The following is a 24,369-nucleotide window of genomic DNA, read 5'->3' on the forward strand; positions in this document are numbered from 1 at the left end:
AGGACGATGTCTATATCTGTGCACGAAGAAATTCCAAAATTCAGTTACGTACGGGCCTTATTTTCAGTAGTACACAAAAAAATAAGTCAAAGTAATTTCACTAAGTGCCGTTTTCTCTACCCATTCGAGCTATTTTCTCCCTAAGGTGTTTCATTTGTTTTAAAATAGTGCTACCGTGATATTTTCCTTTGTTTTTACTCTTATTTCATACAGGAAAAGCGGAAAATCATCGTCGAAATACTTTCTGTAGTTTTCCTTTTTAATAATGACGTTTTCCTAATAATTTCCCGGATCTCGAATCATATTCATTTTCTACAAATTATTCACGCTCCCAACCCGTTTGTTTATCATTTTTTTATACGGTAAAAAATTGGTTTTTCCGAATTAATTTCTCCGTTAAAATTTGATTTTTTTAGTTTACTTCGATCTAAATTTGATTTTTGAAAATTATTTCCATCAAAAAACGGTTTTTATGAGCCTAAATAAGTGAAAACTAGTTTTTATAAGCTTTAATCTGTGGAAAATCGGCATTTTCAAATTTACTTTAGTCAAAAATTGAGTTTTCTTGATTCTAAACTGGTTTTTCCAAAATAAATTAGATCGAAAATAGCTTTTCAAAGTATAATTGTAGCAAAAACTGTTTTTTAGGTTAATTTAATAGAAAATCGGCTTTTCCAATTCTATTTTGATTAAAAATTCCGAATTTAATTTGATCTTAACTGGCTTTTCCAAGAAAAATTGGATTAAAAAAGTTTTTCAAAATCTAATTCAGTAAAAAATTGGTTTTTGTTACATAAATTCAGTGGAAAATTGGCTTTTCCAAATTAATTTCGGTTAAAATTTGATTTTTTGGGTTTACTTTGATCTAAATTTGTTTTTTGAAAATCGTTTCCATCAAAAAACGGTTTTTATAAGCCTAAATAAGTGAAAACTAGTTTTTATAAGCTTTAATCTGTGGAAAATCGGCATTTTCAAATTTACTTTAGTCAAAAATTGAGTTTTCTTGATTCTAAACTGGTTTTTCCAAAATAAATTAGATCGAAAATAGCTTTTCAAAGTATAATTGTAGCAAAAACTGTTTTTTAGGTTAATTTAATAGAAAATCGGCTTTTCCAATTCTATTTTGATTAAAAATTCCGAATTTAATTTGATCTTAACTGGCTTTTCCAAGAAAAATTGGATTAAAAAAGTTTTTCAAAATCTAATTCAGTAAAAAATTGGTTTTTGTTACATAAATTCAGTGGAAAATTGGCTTTTCCAAATTAATTTCGGTTAAAATTTGATTTTTTGGGTTTACTTCGATCTAAATTTGATTTTTGAAAATTATTTCCATCAAAAAACGGTTTTTATGAGCCTAAATAAGTGAAAACTAGTTTTTATAAGCTTTAATCTGTGGAAAATCGGCATTTTCAAATTTACTTTAGTCAAAAATTGAGTTTTCTTGATTCTAAACTGGTTTTTCCAAAATAAATTAGATCGAAAATAGCTTTTCAAAGTATAATTGTAGCAAAAACTGTTTTTTAGGTTAATTTAATAGAAAATCGGCTTTTCCAATTCTATTTTGATTAAAAATTCCGAATTTAATTTGATCTTAACTGGCTTTTCCAAGAAAAATTGGATTAAAAAAGTTTTTCAAAATCTAATTCAGTAAAAAATTGGTTTTTGTTACATAAATTCAGTGGAAAATTGGCTTTTCCAAATTAATTTCGGTTAAAATTTGATTTTTTGGGTTTACTTTGATCTAAATTTGTTTTTTGAAAATCGTTTCCATCAAAAAACGGTTTTTATAAGCCTAAATAAGTGAAAACTAGTTTTTATAAGCTTTAATCTGTGGAAAATCGGCATTTTCAAATTTACTTTAGTCAAAAATTGAGTTTTCTTGATTCTAACTGGCTTTTCCAAGATGAATTAGATAAAAAAATGACTTTTCAAGTCTAAATCAGTAAAAACGGATTTTTTCAGTTCAATGCAGTGGAAAATCGGCTTTTCAAATTTTATTTTGGTCAAAAATTGAGTTTTCCTACTTTAATTTGAACCGAACTTGCTTTTCCAAAATAAATTACACCGAAAATATCTTTTCAAAGTATAATTGTAGCAAAAGCTGTTTTTTTAGGTTAATTTAATAGAAAATCGGCTTTTCCAATTCTATTTTGATTAAAAATTAAGTTTTCCGAATTTAATTTGATCTAAACTGGCATTTCCAAGAAGAATTGGATTAAAAAAGTTTTTCAAAATCTAATTATCATATTTTTATACGGGGTAATTGAATAAAAAGTACGATCCAATCCAAGGTTTTGGGTGGACACCCTATATATATATTTAAAAATATTTTTTTTCAATTTAATATCGAATTGACTTTGTATGGCCCTGATGTAGGATCCGTTTCCTCTGCAGGAAGCTTTTAAATGGGTATTGAGACCCAGTTTTCGATTTTTTTCGCGAAATCGTTGGAGGAAATCGAAAAAATTTCGATTTTGAGAATAAATTGAGTCGAGCTGATGCAAAAATTGTTCTACCAAGTGTAGTTAAGTTAAAAATTGGATCGTATGAAAATTAATTGGCTCAAATAGTCTAAATTGGTGAAGCATTGGTATACCGAGTACGATTTGGACGAAAATTTGGTTTTCTAAAATGAATTTGACCGAAAATTGGTTGGTTGTAAGAATGATTTGGTCAAAAAATGTACGGTTGTGGGTTTGACTATCAAATTTCATCAATATATGGCTATTTTGAAAGTAAATTAAGTCTAATTGTGAGTTTGTACGAAAATCGGCTTCTCCAAAAGAATTTAATCAAAAATTGGATCTCCTCAAATCAAAAATTGGCGCTTTTGAGTTTTGCTGACAAATTTCTCCTAAAAATTGGTATTTTGAAAGTATTCTGATTCAAATTTAGTCCTAAATGGCATTGGCTTTTATAAAATGGAGTTGATCGAAAATTGGATTTTCTCTTTGTTTTGGTCGCAAATTGGCTTTGCTTGGATGAGAGATGGGTTTGTGTCAGTTCAATTTGTGGGTTTAAAATCGGCTTTTCTGGTTTTCTGGAATAAGTTTGATGAAAAATTGGCTTTTCTCAGTTTTATTTGTTAAAATATAAAGTTTTCCTAATGGACCTTGGTTGAAATTAACTATTCTGGATGTTACTTGAGCCCAACTGAGTAAAAAACGGCTCTACCAAGTTCAGTTGAGTTGAAAATTGGCTTTCCTCAAATTAGTTTTTTTAAAAAATTAAAGCTTTTGAGTTTAGCTGTCAAGTTTTTCTAAAAATTGGTAATTTGAAAGAATTTTGAATCAAATTTAGTCCAAAATGGACCTATAAAGGTCAGATGGGTAAGGAATTGGCTTTTACAGAATGAAATTGATCGAAAATTGGTTTTTCTAAAGTCAATTTGACACAAAATTGGCTACTTTAAGTGCAGTTGGTATTTTGAAAGTATTTTGAGTCAAATTTAGTCCAAAATGGACCTATAAAGGTCAGATGGGTAAGGAATTGGCTTTTACAGAATGAAATTGATCGAACATTGGTTTTTCTAAAGTCAATTTGACACAAAATTGGCTGCTTTAAGTGCAGTTGGTATTTTGAAAGTATTTTGAGTCAAATTTAGTCCAAAATGGACCTATAAAGGTCAGTTGGGTAAGGAATTGGCTTTTACAGAATGAAATTGATCGAACATTGGTTTTTCTAAAGTCAGTTTGACACAAAATTGGCTGCTTTAAGTGCAGTTGGTATTTTGAAAGTATTTTGAGTCAAATTTAGTCCAAAATGGACCTATAAAGGTCAGTTGGGTAAGGAATTGGCTTTTACAGAATGAAATTGACCGAAAATTGGTTTTTCTAAAGTCAATTTGACACAAAATTGGCTGCTTTAAGTGCAGTTGGTATTTTGAAAGTATTTTGAGTCAAATTTAGTCCAAAATGGACCTATAAAGGTCAATTGAGTCAAAAATTAGCTTTCTAGAATGGAATTGATCGAAAATTGTTGGATTTTCTATTTGTTTTGGTCGAAAATTGGTTCTTCTAAAATCAAATTGACACAAAATTGGCTTTTTCGAAATCGATTGAGTAAAAATTCAATTTGATCGAAAATTGGCTCTCCTTAAATTGATTTTTTTGTTTTCAAATTTCACCAAAAAAATTTTTGATAATAATTCAAGTCGAATTTGCTTAAAAACGGCTCTAGCAAGTTCAATTGGATCAAAAATTGGCTTTTCACAATTCAAATGAGTTTGAAATTGGTTGTAGCATGATTTGATTTAAAAAATTGCTTTTCTCAGTTTAATTTGGTCAGCTCTGCCAACTTGAGGTAGCTTAGAAATTGAATTTTCTAAATATAATTTGATGGAAAAATGATTTTCTGTTCGATTTAGTCAAAAATCAGATCTTACCATTAGAATCAGTTTTTTTTAATATCAAAAATTATTTAAACACACCTCGTACCATATAGAGATGAGAAATATATTTATAATCCGTTCCAAAATAACTTTTAACTGTTTTTATATATATAATGATTCAATTAATTCACTTCAATTCCCACAAAAGTTTTCTTTGTGAAAAACAAACGACCAGAATCGTATAATTCCACTTTTCTTTGTTATTTGTTCATAAATTATATAGAAAGACCCCTTTTATTGAATTAAGGGCAGTAGCGTAGTTAAAGAATCAGAAATTTCTAATATATTGCTAAAAATGTAGTCAGAATGCCTCCGAATTAAGCAAAAACATCTAAAAACATTTAATAATCTTCTACATCTTATAATATATCAAAAAAATTTTATATTGTTAGTATATACATCAAAATAGTCAGAGCTCCAAAGTATTCAAATCCTCCTGCATTACTTCCCAACTCTAAACCAAACATAAATAAAAACAAAATCGTTCCAAAGTATGAAAAACATTCCCAAATAACATCCCACCTCTAAATGAAATATAAATAAAAACAAAAACGTTCTAAAGTATTGAAAAACATTCCCAAATAGTATCCCAACTCTAAAAAAATGTAAATACAAACAAAAACGTTCCAAACTATTAAAGTCCTTCCCGAATAACTTCCCGAATCTAAATTAGTCTTAAAAATGTCCCCAAATAACATCCCACCTCTAAATGAAATATAAATACAAACAAAAACGTTCCAAAGTATTAAAAACATTCCCAAATAACATCCCAACTCTAAATAAAATGTAAATACAAACAAAAACGTCCCAAAGTATTGAAAAACATTCACAAATAACATCCCAACTCTAAATAAAATGTAAATACAAACAAAAACGTTCCAAAGTATTGAAAAACATTCACAAATAACATCCCAACTCTAAATAAAATGTAAATACAAACAAAAACGTCCCAAAGTATTGAAAAACATTCACAAATAACATCCCAACTCTAAATAAAATGTAAATACAAACAAAAACGTTCCAAAGTATTGAAAAACATTCACAAATAACATCCCAACTCTAAATAAAACGGAAATTTAAAAAAAACGTTCCAAAGTAATGAAATCCTTCCTGAATAACATCCCAACTATACATAAAACGTAAATAAAAACAAAAACGTTCCAAAGTATTGAAAAACATTCCCAAATAACATCCCAACTCTAAATAAAATGTAAATCCAAACAAAAACGTTCCAAAGTACTGAAAATATTCCCAAATAACATCCCAACTCTAAATAAAATGTAAATCCAAACAAAAACGTTCCAAAGTATTAAAGTCCTTCCCGAATAACTTCCCGAATCTAAATTAGTCTTAAAAATGTCCCCAAATAACATCCCACCTCTAAATGAAATATAAATACAAACAAAAACGTTCCAAAGTATTAAAAACATTCCCAAATAACATCCCAACTCTAAATAAAATGTAAATACAAACAAAAACGTCCCAAAGTATTGAAAAACATTCACAAATAACATCCCAACTCTAAATAAAATGTAAATACAAACAAAAACGTTCCAAAGTATTGAAAAACATTCACAAATAACATCCCAACTCTAAATAAAATGTAAATACAAACAAAAACGTCCCAAAGTATTGAAAAACATTCACAAATAACATCCCAACTCTAAATAAAATGTAAATACAAACAAAAACGTTCCAAAGTATTGAAAAACATTCACAAATAACATCCCAACTCTAAATAAAACGGAAATTTAAAAAAAACGTTCCAAAGTAATGATATCCTTCCTGAATAACATCCCAACTATACATAAAACGTAAATAAAAACAAAAACGTTCCAAAGTATTGAAAAACATTCCCAAATAACATCCCACCTTTAAAATAGATGTAAATAAAAACAAAAACATTCTGAAGTATTAAACACATTCCCAAATAACATCCCAACACTAAAACAGACGTAAATAAAATTAAAAACGTTACAAAGTATTAAAAATATTATAATTTGATTAGAGGTTTCGTTTTTATTTATGTTCAGAATAGAGTTGAGTAGTTATTGTTTTTATTTACATATATTTTAGAGTTGAGATGTTTTTTGGGGTTGTTTTCGATAACTTGGAACATTTTTGTTTTTATTTACGTTTCATTTAGAGGTGGAATGATATTTGGGAATCTTTTTCAATACTTTGTAACGTTTTTTATTTTTTTTACGTCTATTTTAGAATTCGGATGTTATTTGGGAATGTTTTTGTTTTTACTTACGTTCCATTTAGAGGTGAGATGTTATTTGGGAATATTTTCAGTACTTTGGAACGTTTTTGTTTGGATTTTTTATTTTATTTAGAGTTGGGATGTTATTTGGGAATCTTTTAATTACATTGGAACGTTTTTGCTTTCATATACGTCTATTTTAGAGGTGGGATATTATTTGAGAATGTTTTTTAATATTTTGGAACGGTTTTGTTTTTATTTTTATCTATTTTAGAGGTGGGACGTGACTTGGGAATGTTTTTCAATACTTTGGAATGTTTTTATTTTTATTTACGTTTTATTTATAGTTGGGATGTTGTGCAGAAAGGATTTTATTAGTTTGGAACGTTTTTATTTTAGTTTCGGTTCTATTTAGAATTATTTGGGGATATTTTCAGTACTTTGGAACGTATTTGTTTGGCTTTTTTATTTTATTTAGAGTTGGGATGTTAGTTGGGAATTTTTTTCAATACTTTGGAACGTTTTTGCTTCCATTTACGTCTATTTTAGAGGTGGGATATTATTTGAGAAAGTTTTTTTAATATTTTGGAACGGTTTTGTTTTTATTTTTATCTATTTTAGAGGTGGGACGTGACTTGGGAATGTTTTTCAATACTTTGTAATGTTTTTATTTTTATTTACGTTTTATTTATAGTTGGGATGTTGTGCAGAAAGGATTTTATTAGTTTGGAATGTTTTTATTTTAGTTTCGGTTCTATTTAGAATTATTTGGGGATATTTTCAGTACTTTGGAACGTATTTGTTTGGATTTTTTATTTTATTTAGAGTTGGGATGTTATTTGGGAATCTTTTAATTACTTTGGAACGTTTTTTGCTTCCATTTACGTCTATTTTAGAGGTGGGATATTATTTGAGAAAGTTTTTTTAATATTTTGGAACGGTTTTGTTTTTATTTTTATCTATTTTAGAGGTGGGACGTGACTTGGGAATGTTTTTCAATACTTTGGAACGTTTTTATTTTTATTTCCGTTTTATTTATAGTTGGGATGTTGTGCAGAAAGGATTTTATTAGTTTGGAACGTTTTTCTTTCAATTACCGTTCTATTTAGGGCCTAAATGAAACGTAAATAAAGAGAAAAACGTTCCAAAATATTAAAATCCTTCTCGAATAACTTCCCAACTCTATTCCGAACATAAATAAAAGCGAAACGTAATCGAATCCTTTCCGAATAATCTCCCACCTCTAATCAAATTAAGAATATTCATTCCGCATTACGTGGCGCCATCTGTACGCCGAATCGGAAACTTATTATCCCACGTAACATAATATTATCTTTTAATCCTTACAAAAGGCCGTTACGCACCTGGTTTCGTACCTTTTCGGCTCGTAGCCCGTAATTACCCCGATTTTAATTGCCAGTTCAGCAAGTTCGGGAGGCTTTCCCCGTACTCCCGACAAAAAACACGTCATAAAACACTGGAAAAGGATTTCGGTTTAGCAAATAACCGACTACGTGGTTCGCGTTCGCGTAATGCGCCTCTTTACTTTCTGCAAGCCAGCACAAATCTTTTTGTTGTAATATGTATTAGGTAAACAGGTATCCGGATTACGAGACGCCGCGGCCGCGGCCGCGGCCGCCCGCTTCTACTGTATACGATAAATCAGAAAAATTTCGAGGACGTTCTTTAGTTGAACACTTTTCAACGTTTTCCTCGTATTATAACCGGAGAGAGGAAACGCTGTCTTAATATATATTTCTAGTAACAATATAAGAGTCTCTATTTTCAGACAGAGCATTCGCAAAATTATTTTTGACGTAAATTACTTCAAAAAAAGACTTCTACTATCAAAATTATTTGTTTTAACATCGATTTAGGCGTGCTTGGTAGATTTTAAGGTACTTCACAACGTTCTGAGTACTTTGCAATGTTTTAGAAACATTTTCGGACGTTCTGTCACTATAAAGTACACTAAGCAAAGTACTATAATACATTTTGAGGTACTCTAATAGCTATTTCGATCACACTGGTACGTCTTGAGGTACTATATGATATAATGTACTCTGACAGTCATTTGTGACCCTCTGGTACTCATAGAAGTACTATAATACATTTAGGAGTACTCTAATAGTTATTTTGATCACTTTGATACGTCTTGAGGTACTATAATATGATATAAAGTACTCTGACAGTCATTTGTGACCCTCTGGTACGTTTAGAGGTACTATAATACATTTTGAGGTTGTCTAATAGTTATTTTGATCACACTGGTACGACGGGAGGTACTATAATATGATATAAAGTACTCTGACAGTCATTTGTGACCCTCTGGTACTCATAGAAGTACTATAATACATTTAGGAGTACTCTAATAGTTATTTTGATCACTTTGATACGTCTTGAGGTACTATAATATGATATAAAGTACTCTGACAGTCATTTGTGACCCTCTGGTACGTTTAGAGGTACTATAATACATTTAGGAGTACTCTAATAGTTATTTTGATCACTTTGATACGTTTTGAGGTACTATAATATGATATAAAGTACTCTGACAGTCATTTGTGACCCTCTGGTACGTTTAGAAGTACTATAATACATTTAGAAGTACTCTAATAGTTATTTTGATCACTTTGATACGTCTTGAGGTACTATAATATGATATAAAGTACTCTGACAGTCATTTGTGACCCTCTGGTACGTTTAGAAGTACTATAATACATTTAGAAGTACTCTAATAGTTATTTTGATCACTTTGATACGTCTTGAGGTACTATAATATGATATAAAGTACTCTGACAGTCATTTGTGACCCTCTGGTACGTTTAGAAGTACTATAATACATTTAGAAGTACTCTAATAGTTATTTTGATCACTTTGATACGTCTTGAGGTACTATAATATGATATAAAGTACTCTGACAGTCATTTGCGACCCTCTGGTACGTTTAGAGGTACTATAATACATTTTGAGGTACTCTTATAGTTATTTTGATCAGTTTGATACGTCTTGAGGTACTATAATATGATATAAAGTACTCTGACAGTTATTTGTGACCCTCTGGTACGTTTAGAAGTACTATAATACATTTAGAAGTACTCTAATAGTTATTTTGATCACTTTGATACGTCTTGAGGTACTATAATATGATATAAAGTACTCTGACAGTCATTTGTGACCCTCTGGTACGTTTAGAGGTACTATAATACATTTTGAGGTACTCTTATAGTTATTTTGATCACTTTGATACGTCTTGAGGTACTATAATATGATATAAAGTACTCTGACAGTCATTTGTGACCCTCTGGTACGTTTAGAGGTACTATAATACATTTTGAGGTACTCTTATAGTTATTTTGATCACTTTGATACGTCTTGAGGTACTATAATATGATATAAAGTACTCTGACAGTTATTTGTGACCCTCTGGTACGTTTAGAAGTACTATAATACATTTTGAGGTACTCTAATAGTTATTTTGATCACTTTGATACGTCTTGAGGTACTATAATATGATATAAAGTACTCTGACAGTTATTTGTGACCCTCTGGTACGTTTAGAAGTACTATAATACATTTTGAGGTACTCTAATAGTTATTTTGATCACTTTGATACGTCTTGAGGTACTATAATATGATATAAAGTACTCTGACAGTCATTTGTGACCCTCTGGTACGTTTAGAGGTACTATAATACATTTAGGAGTACTCTAATAGTTATTTTGATCACTTTGATACGTTTTGAGGTACTATAATATGATATAAAGTACTCTGACAGTCATTTGTGACCCTCTGGTACGTTTAGAAGTACTATAATACATTTAGAAGTACTCTAATAGTTATTTTGATCACTTTGATACGTCTTGAGGTACTATAATATGATATAAAGTACTCTGACAGTCATTTGTGACCCTCTGGTACGTTTAGAGGTACTATAATACATTTTGAGGTACTCTTATAGTTATTTTGATCACTTTGATACGTCTTGAGGTACTATAATATGATATAAAGTACTCTGACAGTCATTTGTGACCCTCTGGTACGTTTAGAGGTACTATAATACATTTTGAGGTACTCTTATAGTTATTTTGATCACTTTGATACGTCTTGAGGTACTATAATATGATATAAAGTACTCTGACAGTTATTTGTGACCCTCTGGTACGTTTAGAAGTACTATAATACATTTTGAGGTACTCTAATAGTTATTTTGATCACTTTGATACGTCTTGAGGTACTATAATATGATATAAAGTACTCTGACAGTTATTTGTGACCCTCTGGTACGTTTAGAAGTACTATAATACATTTTGAGGTACTCTAATAGTTATTTTGATCACTTTGATACGTCTTGAGGTACTATAATATGATATAAAGTACTCTGAGAGTTATTTGAGACCCTCTTGTACATTTAGAAGTACTATAAGAAGTTTTGAGGTACTCTAATAGTTATTTTGATCACTTTGATACGTCTTGAGGTACTATAATATGATATAAAGTACTCTGAGAGTTATTTGAGACCCTCTGGTACGTTTAGAGGTACTATAATACATTTTGAGGTACTCTAACAGTCATTTCAATCTCTTTAGTACGTCTTGAGATACTCTGATAGTTATTTGTGATTCTCTGGAGCGTTTAAAGGTACTAAAAGAATATTTGAGGTACTCTAATAGTCATTTCAATCACTTTGGTACGTATCGAGGTACAATAATATAATTTGAAGTACACCGATAGGTTTAGAGGCACTATGATAGTTATATCAGTCACTCTGGTATGTTATGAGGTACTACAAAATTATTTTAGGTACTATTATAGTCATTTGAGAGACGTTTTGAGGTACTATAATATATTATGAGGTATTTTACGACATTTTTAAAACTATTATGATAATTTAAAACTTCTGGAGTAGTTTTTGTGGTACTTTAAGTATTTCGGAACGGTTTCAAGTACTTTACAACATCACTTGACATATTTCATTTCATTCCAAAGTACATTAAAACGTTGGAAAGTACTATATCTCATTTTGAAGTTATCTAATAGATATTTTCAACATTTTGTAGTACTGGAATATGTTTTTAACATACTTTGGACAGTACCTCAAGGTAATAGAAAGTACTTTTGGTACTACAACGTTTTGAAACACTATAAAATATATTTTTAGGATTATTAGAGCAATGTAAGTAGTACTACAATACATTTTGAGATTTAAAAATAGTTTTCGGTAGTACTCTGTGACGTTTAATGTATTCTGGTACGTTTCAATGAACTTTTTAATGATGTAGGATGTTATTTATATATTAAAGTAATTTTTAAACTGGATAAATAATTTTGAAGGTACTATAACGCTTTTAGGATCATTCGGGAATCGATTTAATCACCCTGGTACGTTTTTAGTAACTACAAATTATAAATTTCGCTTAGAATTTCAAAATATCACAATTTTATTCTACTCGAGATGCTCTTAACGTGTCGTATCGTTTACAAACATCTCCATAATTGTTCTTTTGTATGGTAAACTTGTGCTGACGGTGCTGCATCATTATTTTTTTTCCACTACGTTAAAGCACACTTCAACTTTCCGGAAGAGATTGAAAAATACGGATATACACGTCTCTCTGCACCTGTCCATTGTTGTACGAAGCTTTTGTTCGAAAATGATACGAATATTCCGAAGCGCGCGTAAAATCGTCGAAGTTTACATTACAATAATGAAATTTGTTTTGTACCCCTCGTATAATCATTATTTATAGGTCATACGGTGAAATTGATATAAAATCTTGTCTCATGTATGAATAAATACGTTTTTACGACACTACGTTCCGGTCCGCGTGATGTACACGGAGGAGAGTCGTTTGTCACGCCACTTCCTCAAAGTCAAGTCAATTTATTTGGTTGCGGTCGTTATTTTTCCCAGTAATAATAACACTTGATTACAAGAAAGCAGTTGAAGTGTTTCTTGTAACATGAAAATCCCAAAAATATCCAAAGGATTTTTTTTTGTCATTTTTTTCAGTGTATGTGCCACCGAAGATGCACCTTTTCTCTTGGTAAGTTCGTTTTCAATCGTATATTATCAAATATTTATCGTTTTCGTTCATTCAACACAACCAGAAACTAATTATTTACTCTAAACGACATCTATGATCAACTACGAAAAATTATCGCACTAGAAAACTACTTTATAACTTTTACGCCATCTATGAGTTAATAGGAGAATCTATTAACAAAACACCGATATAAGGAAACTGTTTTATTCAATATTCAATAACGAAGTGCCGAAATTATCGAACTATTTTATTAAACGTACACTAACGAACCACCCACATCAAATTGGAAAGGAATAATGAAACGAAAATAACGATTTTGCTATAATAAAAACATGGATAAATCGAAAATTTAGGAATCGATATTAGGCGCCATCTATTAGTAAGTTGACACATAGATGGCGGACGTAGATTTTTAGAACTGTCTACGCATTATTACGTAACTTCCTTCAACTCTAATTTTTGACTTAAAATCACCTTTTTCACTCTTCCACTTTTGTAATGTTACAGGGAAAAAATTCTAACATACCGGAAGCAGTAGATTTTTTAAGAGACTACGATTTAGAAGGTTCCGAAGTATGTTTTCGAGTCAACATGGCCCAATGGCATTACTCAACCAACATGACGGATTTCCTCAAACGAAAAATGATCGAGGAACAAACTCTCAAAGCAAAATTCGATAAATTGGTATATAAGAGGGCTTCAATATTCGATTGGATGCATATCGAAGATCTAACAATCAAAAGACAACTCAAAATGTTAACAACTAATACAAGAGCGAGTTTACCGTTTGATAAATACAATGAGGTGCGTATAAAAAAATATGCGACGTTGCCAGGTTTAATAAATAACGTTGGAATTCAAGAAATCGAATAATTTTAGATATATTATCTAATTTCGGAAATGAAAGACGTTTATTCCAATATTAAAGTATGTCCTTACCAATCGGACGATTACGGAAAGGATATTTCTTACTGCGATTTGGATATGGAAGACGTACACGCCATTATGGCACGATCTCGAAATCCATCCGAACTGACGCACATTTGGAAAGAGGTACATGATAAAACGGGTCCGCAAATGAAAAATAAGTTCATGAGATATCTAGAATTATCGAATCAAGCTTCTAGATTGAACGGTAAGCGATAATTTTTAGGGTTGCTACTTTAATTTTGAGATATGGCAACACTGATGTAAATATGTTTAATCTTCAATGGTAAACGTACTCGAAATATTTTATAACATCTTCAAACTTACTAAATTAATTCGAAAAACTGGTCACAGATTATCAAAACACCTCAAACTATCAAAAAATCATCTTAGAGTTTAAGAAAACTTCAAAAAAGACTAAAAAATATCTCAAAACCGACAAAACGTACTTCAAATCACGTGTTTTGGAGGTACCGGAATGTAAAAAAATATGTATAAATCTTTGAAAAACAATAAAGTCATATCCAATTATAAATATTTGTTTTTATTCGTCTATCTCAAAACTTGAGTAGCAGCCCTCGTATTATCTATACACCGTTGCCGTTTCTTTCTCAAAATTACAGGTTTTACCGACAGCGGAGCGGAAATGAGAAATTTATACGAAGATTCAAATTTTGAAAACGAACTAACCGAATCCATGCATAAAATTCTGCCTTTATATAAAGAATTGTTGACTTTCGTTAGGAGGAAACTTTTATCAAGATACGGTGATCACGTGATAAGACCCGAAGGGCCGTTACCTGCTCACATTCTAGGGAATCTTTGGGCTCAAGATTGGACTAATATAGCTGATATTGTTCTACCCTATAGAGATTATTCAGATTTAGATATCACCGATGAAATATTAAGACAAGGTTTCACCCCCTTACGGTAATTTTACAAATTTTTATCTTTATAAAGCTTCAAATTTAACGTTTGACAAATAAATAGCAAAGTTAATACTTTTGTTTTATCAAAATTTTGACATTAGTAGTAACAATTGCAGCCAATAAACAAAAACTAAATTTTCCCGATCTAAATGAAATAATTGTTATTGTAGTAAGGGAAATTTCATTCTAGAAGTTGGCACTCTTGTGACATCGGTCTTCGACGTTGTAAGATTTATCGTTTTAAAAATCTAAAAAACTTCTACAGCATTTTATATTTTTGTAAATAATTTTACTACTACTAATAATAATTAATTCCCAACTATAATTAAGTAATTAATATCGTATTTATCAATTATTACAATTAAATCCTATCGATTAAACTCAATTTATTAATAGCGATATTTAAACATCATTCTATGATAACAGAAAAAACAATACAACATGACAACGATGTACAACCTCACGTGAATTATTATACTAACGAACGAAAAAGTGGGGTTATGTTTATCTTTCTATTGTTCGTTTTATAATCTAGTATGACGAAAAATGAGTGTAGATTGATTTATATTAGAATTTTTCTAATTATCAAGCAGATTCAGCATTTTAAACTTGAAGTAAAAAAGGCAGTGTTGTATAAAAACGCCGATAAAACCGTCACGAACACATCGCATAGCGTCTTGTTGCTGACTGACTTCAGCGTTTGCGCTGAAGCCGATCGATAATTAATCGAGACGAGTCAATCATGACATGTTGCCGGATTTAAATTTTTAACTAACATTTTTACCATTTACCAAATTATTTGATCATTATATTTTTATCTGAATTGTATATTTAATAAATAATTTCTTTTTTATTAATTATTTCATGTGACAAAATACGAAAAACTTGTTTTAAAACGCCATTATAGTCAGTTACGAAAAAAAAACTTATTATTTTATTGGTAAAGAAAAATCGTCTGGCAACGATGCATTCAAGTATCCAATTCACACCAGACAGTAAAAAGTATTGATATTCTTTTTACTTTTTTTACAAGGAAGGACTATAGTATTGAGTCAATTTTATATAATGTTATAAATTTATTGAAGGAAATTATTAAAAAGTTTTTTCAGTGAAATTTGGAAAACTAATGAGAATGTTTATGGAAGAAAATTGAGCAGAAAAATATAAGATTTTCCTTGTTACAACACGTTAAATTAATTTTGACAGATGAAAGACGCATTTTGGTGGAAAATTTGAAAAATATTTTCATTCAGTTGTTTTTTTTTAATTTATCATTTTTTTTAATAAACTCATCATTTTCACGTTTATACAGGGTGGAATAGAAGTGATAATTAGGGTAATTAATAAATATTTTTGACAAATGATGAACGCATTTTGGGGAAATCATCATTTTAACGTTTATACAGGGTGAAACGAAACTAGTTTCCATAATTAGGGTAAATAATAAGTTTTTCGACTTATATTTAGAATGTTTCACATGGCAGAAGAATTTTTCACGTCTATGGGATTGAAACCGATGCCCCCGGAATTTTGGAGATACTCCATGATTGAAAAACCCAATGGAAGAAAAGTTCAATGTACTGCAAGCGCTTGGGACTTTTGTAATAATGTAGATTTCAGGTAAAACTTAAATTATAATTAAATAACCATAGACGAATGGATTTTTATGAAAATTTATTGTAGGATAAAACAATGTACGGAAGTCGATATGAAAAATTTCGTAACCATACATCACGAAATGGCGCATGTGCAGTACTATCTCTATTACGCGCATCAACCATTTTTATACAGGGACGGCTCCAATCCAGGTAAAATAATTATGCATAAAACAGTTTTTTGTATTATTTCATATGTGTAAAAATTACAGGTTTTCACGAAGGTGTTGCAAACGCCGTTATTTTATCGATTTTTAATCCGAAACATTTAAAACGTATCGGTTTTTTTCACAATAACACCGACAACATCGAAACGAACATCAATTTCTTGATGTTAATGGCGTTAAAAAAAATCGCCTACGCCCCTTTCGCCTACTTGATAGATCAGGTGAGAAAATTTCCGTCGATAAAGTAGAAACCTGTCTAAAAATAACGTAATACACGTTAAAAAATAACCGTACCTCTATATTCGTTATTTTTTTTCTAGTGGCGTTACCAAGTGGCCGAATTCGGTGTAAAAAGAATGAACGCAGATTGGTGGGACCTCAGATTGAGATATCAGGGGATAATACCACCGATTACGAGATCTGAAATGCATTTTGACGCTGCTACGAAACGACACGTACCTGCCGATATCCCTTACACTAAATATTTCGTAGCCCTTTTGTTGGAATTCCAAATTTTCGAAAGTATGTGCAGGGCTGGTAGACATATTGGACCTTTACATACGTGTGACATTTACCGATCAAGGGAAGCGGGAAAAGTTTTAATGTAAGCGCGATAAATTCCGAATTAAACTTGACAACGATGTAATTTATTCAGCATATTAATTTTTTTTTGTAAAAAAATTGTTTTTTACAGAAATTGAGCAGAATTCGAAACATTTTTTTTCCATTTTCAAAGAATATGAGTCCCCGCTTCGAAATTTCAAAATTTGTTTCGTAACTTGCAACTTAATGTCATATAACTCGCTTTGTATGGTCACGAAAGGGCAGTAGTATTTTTTCTACGAAAGTATCGACGTCCCTCTTCCAATTTTCATGTATCACAACGTTGCCATGTCCCAATTGTAGATACTATAAATTTATATAGTGTAATTTTTCAAGAAAAATATTACTTCAACTTTAACCCTGTATATTTCTCCCAAATATGAAATTGGGAAAATTCAATGTGGAAATACACTTAAAGGCACGTTTTTCCAATCGATTCGTGTCAAAAATAAATCAATATCCCCTATGGTTTCGGAAATATCGATTTTCTTATACAAGAATGTGAAATTTTTACATAATTATTGAAAATACACCTCTAAATCCAATTTTCCTCAATTTTCTGCTCATAATTATCTTTTTCGAACTCCTCGTATCAAAAAACACGTTTTTTTAATCTCTTGACGAGATATGAAGAATAATTTACATCTGGCAACACTGGTTATAAGTATAACGACCGCTAAATCGTAGTTACCATGTTGCCAAGTTTAATTCTATATCTAAAACGAATATTTCAGAATAAAATTCAAGTTGAATTTCATAGTTTTCATTATATTTGGTTATTGTGTTGTTACAGGGATGTAATGAGGGTGGGTAAATCGAAACATTGGAGGGAAGTTGTGAAAATGATGACTCGAGATCAAACTGATAAAATAACAGCAGATTCGATGTTGAATTATTTCGAACCACTCGCAATTTGGTTACGAGAACAAAATAGAAACGAAAGAATAGTCGGTTGGACTACTTATAAGGAAGATACGGCCTTGTATCAACCCCTCGTATATTACGGATCGTCAAATAAGTATTCTTATGAATTGACTATAACAAATGTTATTTTAATAATTATATTTAGTAAATTATTGTAAATTATCACTTTTATTTTATATTTTTTCAAAATAAATAAACTAATTTGTCGTTTTCTTATTGTTATAAACATTGTTGCCGAACTTTTAATATTTTCGTCGATGAAATTATTGAAATGTTTGTTAAATATACGAGTTTGTATAGAAATTATCCAAATTCGGGTATAAATAATAAAAATGTTATTACGAAATACTTCAGTTTTTTAAACTTGACAACACTGCGTGAAATGCACAATTAACAAACTTCGTATTTAATGAAAATAAGATGTAGAAATATTTAACACGTTCAAGACGATTTTAAGACTAAAATATAACAATTTTTTTAAACAATAAACTTAAAATTTTTGAAATCTCTTCGAAAATTTTGTTTCGAAATATTTCTAATTTCCATAAAAAGTATCACTAACATTTTATGTTAACATCATGTAATATTGGCAGCACTGATTAGAACTATTGCTTCAAATACACGATTGGATAGAGTTCACATGTTGCCAAGTTTAATTTTCTTCGGAAGATAACAGGTAATAAATTGTTTAAACGAAATTTTGTTAAAAAAATGGTTTTGGTTATAAAAATTCTCAATATTTTTTTGTTTTATTTATTAAATAAAATTCACAAAAATGCCCTTTAAACAATTCTATTCTTTTAGTTAGATCTAATCAAAATGTGATTAAAAATTTTGGTTATAAATTTTTCAATTCTGACAACATTGTTTACATGTATACTATTGTATATGTACGAATTCAATGGAGTTACATCGTTGCCACATGTAAAAAAAAACTTCAGAGATTTTAGAGAATAAAAATTTAAGACGAATTTTTCTAACAACACTATTTCTAATTGTAAACAACGAATTACATGGAGTGACAACGTTGCCACGTTCATAAAAACTTCCAAATTTTAGGGGAACTAAATTTACGACGAATTTTTATAGCAACAGTGTTTACCACTGTAAACATCCGATTTAACGGGATTGCAACGTTGCCACGTGTAAAAAACCTTCCAAGATTTTAGATAAATAAACTTTGAGACAAACTTTCCTGGCAACACTGTTTACCACTGTAAACAACGAATTTAATGGAGTTGCAACGTTGCCAAATGTAAAAAAAATCCAGGATTTTAGGGAAAAAATTTAAGACGAATTTTTTTTGACAACACTGTTTATCACTGTAAACAACGAATTTATTAGAGTTACAACGTTGCCACGTGTAAAAAACTTCGAGATTTTAGGGAAAAAAAGTCAAGAACGAATTTTTATTTAATCAATTTTTATTATTTCAATAAACAATCAAGTTGATTCCATATTACGCCCTACAGGTAATTTAGTAGCGGCCAAATAAGGATTATCAATATAATTAGGATTATTCATATTATCCTCGCTAATCCTTGATTCGTTTAAATTCTCCTGGGCCTGTTCTCCTTCCTCCATTTTCAAATCCTGTTTGACCTGATTTTTAGCCTTATCGTGATTTTTTTGTTGCTGTAATATTTGACTTTTCGGATCAATGTCCAGATCCTCGGGATCGAATATCTGATCCTGGGGGAGAAGGGCGCTCAAATAGGGCGGATAAGCGGGCTTACAGGCGATAACTGCAATAAAATCTGTTTAAGAAAAACGACGAAAATCACGCGACGAATCGCTTACGTGGAAAAATATTAGCCTCGTCGGTATCGAATAAATTGTGAGTGGTACTGGTTTTCGCTAAAAATTTCGTTAGTGCCTTTTCGATGTCTCTTTTTTGAATAGCAGCTTTTTCTCTAACAGATTCGTAATCGATAATCGGTTGTTTATGAGTCTGTAAACGTATCATCGATTTAACGTAACCAACGGGAGCGATTGGAGTAAAATACTTACAGGGGTTCGAACGTACGCATGGGGGTCGGGAAAAGGTGGAAAATGTTGAGGAATATGAGGCGGTAAAGGTTGTTTAGAACCAGCCGATAACATATTCAATTGTTTTTGAGCCTGTTGGGGTTGTAAAGTAGGGAGAATACTATGTTTCGACGATTTAACATAATGTTCCAAACTATTCAAATTGAAACCTTAAAAATCGATAATTTATAGTGGAATCAACGTTTTTGTGTAAATAAAACTCACCCATTTCGACGAATCCTAATACTACGTCACCTAAAACGGGTTCCACACGACCCGATAGTTCACAAAAACTTCTCGTTAAAAAGGCAATTTCACTTATAACTAGAAACATAATTTTTTAAGTGGAAAAACGATGTAGATATTCGTTAAACTTACAAGCTTGCATCATTTCGGTGAGGGTACCTAAACTATCTGTTTCGACAGCATCGAAACCGTGTTCTAATAGAACACTCGAAACTGCAGCTGCTATCATTTTTCTGTATATATTCGGTTGCTGTTCCATTTCGATTTCATAAAAAAATTCAATTTTAATCACAAATAATAATTTAACTTCTGCATCACTTAATAATAATAATAATTATTAACAAACAATAACAATAATTGTAATGTATTTCATGTGAGGTTAGTATAAATGGTACGTTCGTTTAGTTGAAACTGTCATTACTATTGACATATGACATATATACGCTACATTATTAATTTCGAATTGATTAGAAAAATATACTGTAATACTATTTATTTGGTAATTTTTTATATTAATTAGAACTTCTAACTCCAATTATAGGTTTATTACAGGATTATATTGTAAACTGGAGAAGCGTTCTTTTGACGCGTAGGAGACGTTTGTAAAACAAAGTAGGTGCGTTTTTGCACCAATTAGTACTATAATATAAACTTTCGTCATTTTAGAAACATGATTTGACTATTTTTCCAATGTTTCGTCAATATAATAGATTATTTATTCAAAATAATAGAGCCTCTGTTGAAAAACCATCGATTTATAGCGAACAGGTTCTAGTTTTATATATGTCGATAACTTTCTGTTCACTTCTTGTTTTTTAGTTTATCTATGATCTGTCTACTGTCAACTTCAACTTGAATTTTTAGTAAAGAAAATGGCCGAGGAAGTTGCTCTAGCCCAAAGTGCCCAACCAGGTGGGGACACGATATTCGGTAAAATATTAAGAAAGGAAATCCCCTGCAATTTAATTTACGAAGATAACTTGGTAAATATGATAAACAGTTTCCACACAATCGATTTGTAACGTCGAAAAACATTTTCAGTGCATCGCTTTCGACGACATCAACCCCCAAGCCCCGGTTCACTTCCTGGTGATACCGAAAAAATTCATTCCCCAATTATCGAAAGCTGAAGACGAAGACGAGGCAATCTTAGGGCATCTGCTTATCGTCGCCAAGAAGATCGCGCAGAAGAGGAATTTGAAAAACGGATTCAGAATTGTTATCAATGACGGCCCTATTGGGGCGCAATCTGTTTACCACATCCACGTGCACGTTTTATCCGGAAGGCAAATGCAATGGCCGCCGGGTTAACTTTTAATTTATTTTTTTTTGTTAATAAAATAAATTTTAGTGGATTTTTTTTTCGTTTTAATCCACACTTTTTTGAAAAGATTGGGAGTTGAAAGGGGGGAATTTCAATTAAAAAAGAATTTAATATTGTGGAAAGGGGGGATTATGATTAAATAGACGATAATATTTCAGGAAAGTGAAATTGGAATCGAAAAGGGGGATTTTGATAAAATTGGTGATAATATTTTTTGGAAAATGAAGTTTGTGTAGAAAGGGGGGATTTTCAAAAGAAAAAAAAATTAATATTGTGGATAGAGGGGATTTTGATTGAATAGACGATAATATTTTCTGCAAAGTAAAGTAGGAATGGAAAGGGGGGATTTTAAGTGACGATATTTTCTGGAAAGGGGAAAGGAGGGAATATGAAAAAAAAAAAAAAAACGTTTAAATTAACGACTATATATATTTTTTGGAAAGTGAAATACACATTCAATTTGGTAGTTGCCTGGATAAAAACTATACAGTAATAATCAAAAATTATTAAAAAAAAATGCGAGAAAAAATTTACAAAAAGTGCAAGGTCATATCACGCAAACAAATATTAGAAAATATAGAATAGCCCCGGTACATTAGTATATACAGGATGTACCGCTAATTTTTCTTCGAGAGATGTAAGGACACGATTTATACGAAAAAAAAAATTCGATTGATAAATATTTGAGGTTATATCACGAAAAATCGTAACGTATTAAAAGGCAACGTCGCGCTGTCATTCCAAATTAATTTTAACAGAGAGGGAGGTTAAAAACAGGAAGTGGGAGGAGAAAAATGAAAAGTAGGGAGTGTTGAAAGATACGAGGGGAGATTGAAGACAATCGAAAGGAAGAATGGGAAGATAATAGAGGAATGATGGGAGGTAAAATGGAACGGTTTCGAAATATCGGGAGGAACGAGGGGATGCAAACAGAAAATATGAGAAGATAATGAGAAATTAAGAGAAACCAAGATAAAGTAGGGGTGATAAATAAGTATCAGATAATTGGGAATACAAAAAGAAAAGAAAAAGTGGAGGTAAGAGGAGATCGAAAGAAAAGAGACAGTAAATGAGTTAGGGGAAGAATAAAGAAAAATTATGGGGAGTAAACGAATTCCGAGAAAGATAAAGAGAAATTAGGGGAATCAAATGAGTAAAGGGAGGGGTAAAGGGAGTAAATGAGTTAGGGGAGGGATCCATAGAAATTAGGGGAAGTATACATATTAGTTAGGGGAAATAAACGAGTTATGGGAGGGATACAGAGAAGTTAGGGGAAGGAAAAAAGAAATTAAGGGAAGTAAACGAGTTAGGGGAGGGATAAAGAGAAATTAGGGGAAGTAAACGAGTTAGGGGAGGGATAAAGATAAATTGGGGGAACTAAATGAGTTGGGGGAGGGATAAGGGGAAATCGGAGGAAGTAAACGAGTTAGGGGAGGGATAAAGGGAAATTAGGTGAAATGAATGAGTTAGGGGAGGGATGAAGAGAAATTGGGGGAAGTGAATGATTAGCGGTAGGATAAAGACAAATTGGAGGGAATTTAGAGATCGGGATAAAGGGGCTGAATCGCATTTCGTAAAAATTCAAACAAAAAAAGCGCGCAAATCGTCGTTACACCTCTCGAATTTTTTTAATTTTAATATCACGACAACGTGTTATCAAACGACAGTTAAATCGGCTTAGCCTGTATCGACATTGATCCACATAACCTTCAAATATATTCAATTTTAATAATTTTTTTTTAGTAGAAATGAGAAAATTTGCGATTTTTACGCGCGATCGAAACGAAAAAATCCAGAGAAAAAAAAATGACGCAAATCCGGCAAAAAATCGGAAAAATGACGAAATTTTGTTTTCTTACTCGCACTGTACATTTTCATGTTAATTACCGGGATTTATCAAAAATAAAATTATCCACGAATATGATTGGTTAAGTTGATCTTACACAAATTATTTACAAATACATATATATAGGGCGATCCGTAAAATTATTTTCTTCTCATTAAAACACCCTGTATATTAATCCAAATTGAAATTAATTTTGAATTTCGCGCGTTTTTTTTTCGTTTATTCCATAACGACTATATAAAATTTCAATATACTATACGGGGTGATGGAAAAAATATAACACCCTGTATAATATATACAAGGTGTGCAAAATGAAATAAATTTTTTCGCGATTTTCGACTTTGGCGACAAAAGAACAGTTTTTTTGTTCACCTCGTATATTATACTGGATGTAAAATTTGTACGTCGACGAATAAATGATGTTTTCTAAAACACCCTGTATAATATATCCAAAGATATCCAAAAACTATGTTCGTTTGTCGTTAAGAGTCGAAAATCATGAAAAATAATTATTTCTTTGAAATTTCGTAAAATTTGATACAGGGGTGAGTCGAAACGTAATTAATTTTTTATCATATTTTGACTCACCCTGTATTATAAATAACGAATTATTACGAAATGAATTTTTTTAAACGATTTTCGACTGAAACGACAAAAAACTCTCGTTTTTTGAACATCTTTCATATTATAAAGGGTGTTGAATCGAACGATTATTATTCAATATTTTTTAACCACCCTGTATGATATAAAAGGTGTTCGAAAAACAAAAGATTTTTTTGTCGTTTCAGTCGAAAATCGTTCAAAAAAATTCATTTCATTAAAATTTGTTATTTATAATACAGGGTGAGTCGAAACGTGAATAATTTTTTTTCATATTTTGACTCACCCTGTATTAGATTTTAACGAAATGAATGATTTTCGAGAAATTCGACTAAAACGACAAAAAAATCTTTTGTTTTTCGAACACCTTTTATATCATACAGTGTGGTTAAAGAATATTGACTAATAATCGTTCAATTCAACACCCCGTATAATATGAAAGATGTTCAAAAAACGAAAGTTTTTTGTCGTTTTAGT

General features: G+C 30.7%; 3 protein-coding genes across 3 annotated transcripts; 2 read left to right on the plus strand and 1 right to left on the minus strand.

Moving 5' to 3' along the window:
- The first annotated feature begins 12,237 nt into the window (after nucleotides 1-12,237).
- Nucleotides 12,238-18,058, plus strand: LOC130898470 (angiotensin-converting enzyme-like). The gene is made up of 9 exons (XM_057807806.1): nucleotides 12,238-12,643; nucleotides 13,151-13,447; nucleotides 13,523-13,778; nucleotides 14,194-14,500; nucleotides 15,967-16,119; nucleotides 16,183-16,307; nucleotides 16,367-16,542; nucleotides 16,642-16,925; nucleotides 17,718-18,058. Exons 1-9 carry the CDS (start codon nucleotides 12,560-12,562, stop codon nucleotides 18,004-18,006), a joined length of 1,971 nt encoding a protein of 656 aa, XP_057663789.1. The 5' UTR covers nucleotides 12,238-12,559; the 3' UTR covers nucleotides 18,007-18,058.
- Nucleotides 18,059-19,254: 1,196 nt separating this feature from the next.
- LOC130898471 (transcription initiation factor TFIID subunit 8-like) lies at nucleotides 19,255-20,538 on the minus strand. Its single transcript, XM_057807807.1, has 5 exons — nucleotides 20,255-20,538; nucleotides 20,102-20,200; nucleotides 19,859-20,046; nucleotides 19,649-19,799; nucleotides 19,255-19,593 (listed from the first exon to the last, which is right to left on the minus strand). Exons 1-5 carry the CDS (start codon nucleotides 20,379-20,381, stop codon nucleotides 19,292-19,294), a joined length of 867 nt encoding a protein of 288 aa, XP_057663790.1. The 5' UTR covers nucleotides 20,382-20,538; the 3' UTR covers nucleotides 19,255-19,291.
- A 423-nt stretch (nucleotides 20,539-20,961) lies between these two features.
- LOC130898518 (adenosine 5'-monophosphoramidase HINT1) lies at nucleotides 20,962-21,480 on the plus strand. Its single transcript, XM_057807878.1, has 2 exons — nucleotides 20,962-21,105; nucleotides 21,164-21,480. Exons 1-2 carry the CDS (start codon nucleotides 20,995-20,997, stop codon nucleotides 21,431-21,433), a joined length of 381 nt encoding a protein of 126 aa, XP_057663861.1. The 5' UTR covers nucleotides 20,962-20,994; the 3' UTR covers nucleotides 21,434-21,480.
- The last annotated feature ends 2,889 nt before the right edge of the window (nucleotides 21,481-24,369 follow it).

The sequence above is a fragment of the Diorhabda carinulata genome, chromosome 10, assembly GCF_026250575.1.
Source record: "Diorhabda carinulata isolate Delta chromosome 10, icDioCari1.1, whole genome shotgun sequence".
Taxonomy (NCBI): Eukaryota; Metazoa; Arthropoda; class Insecta; order Coleoptera; family Chrysomelidae; genus Diorhabda; species Diorhabda carinulata.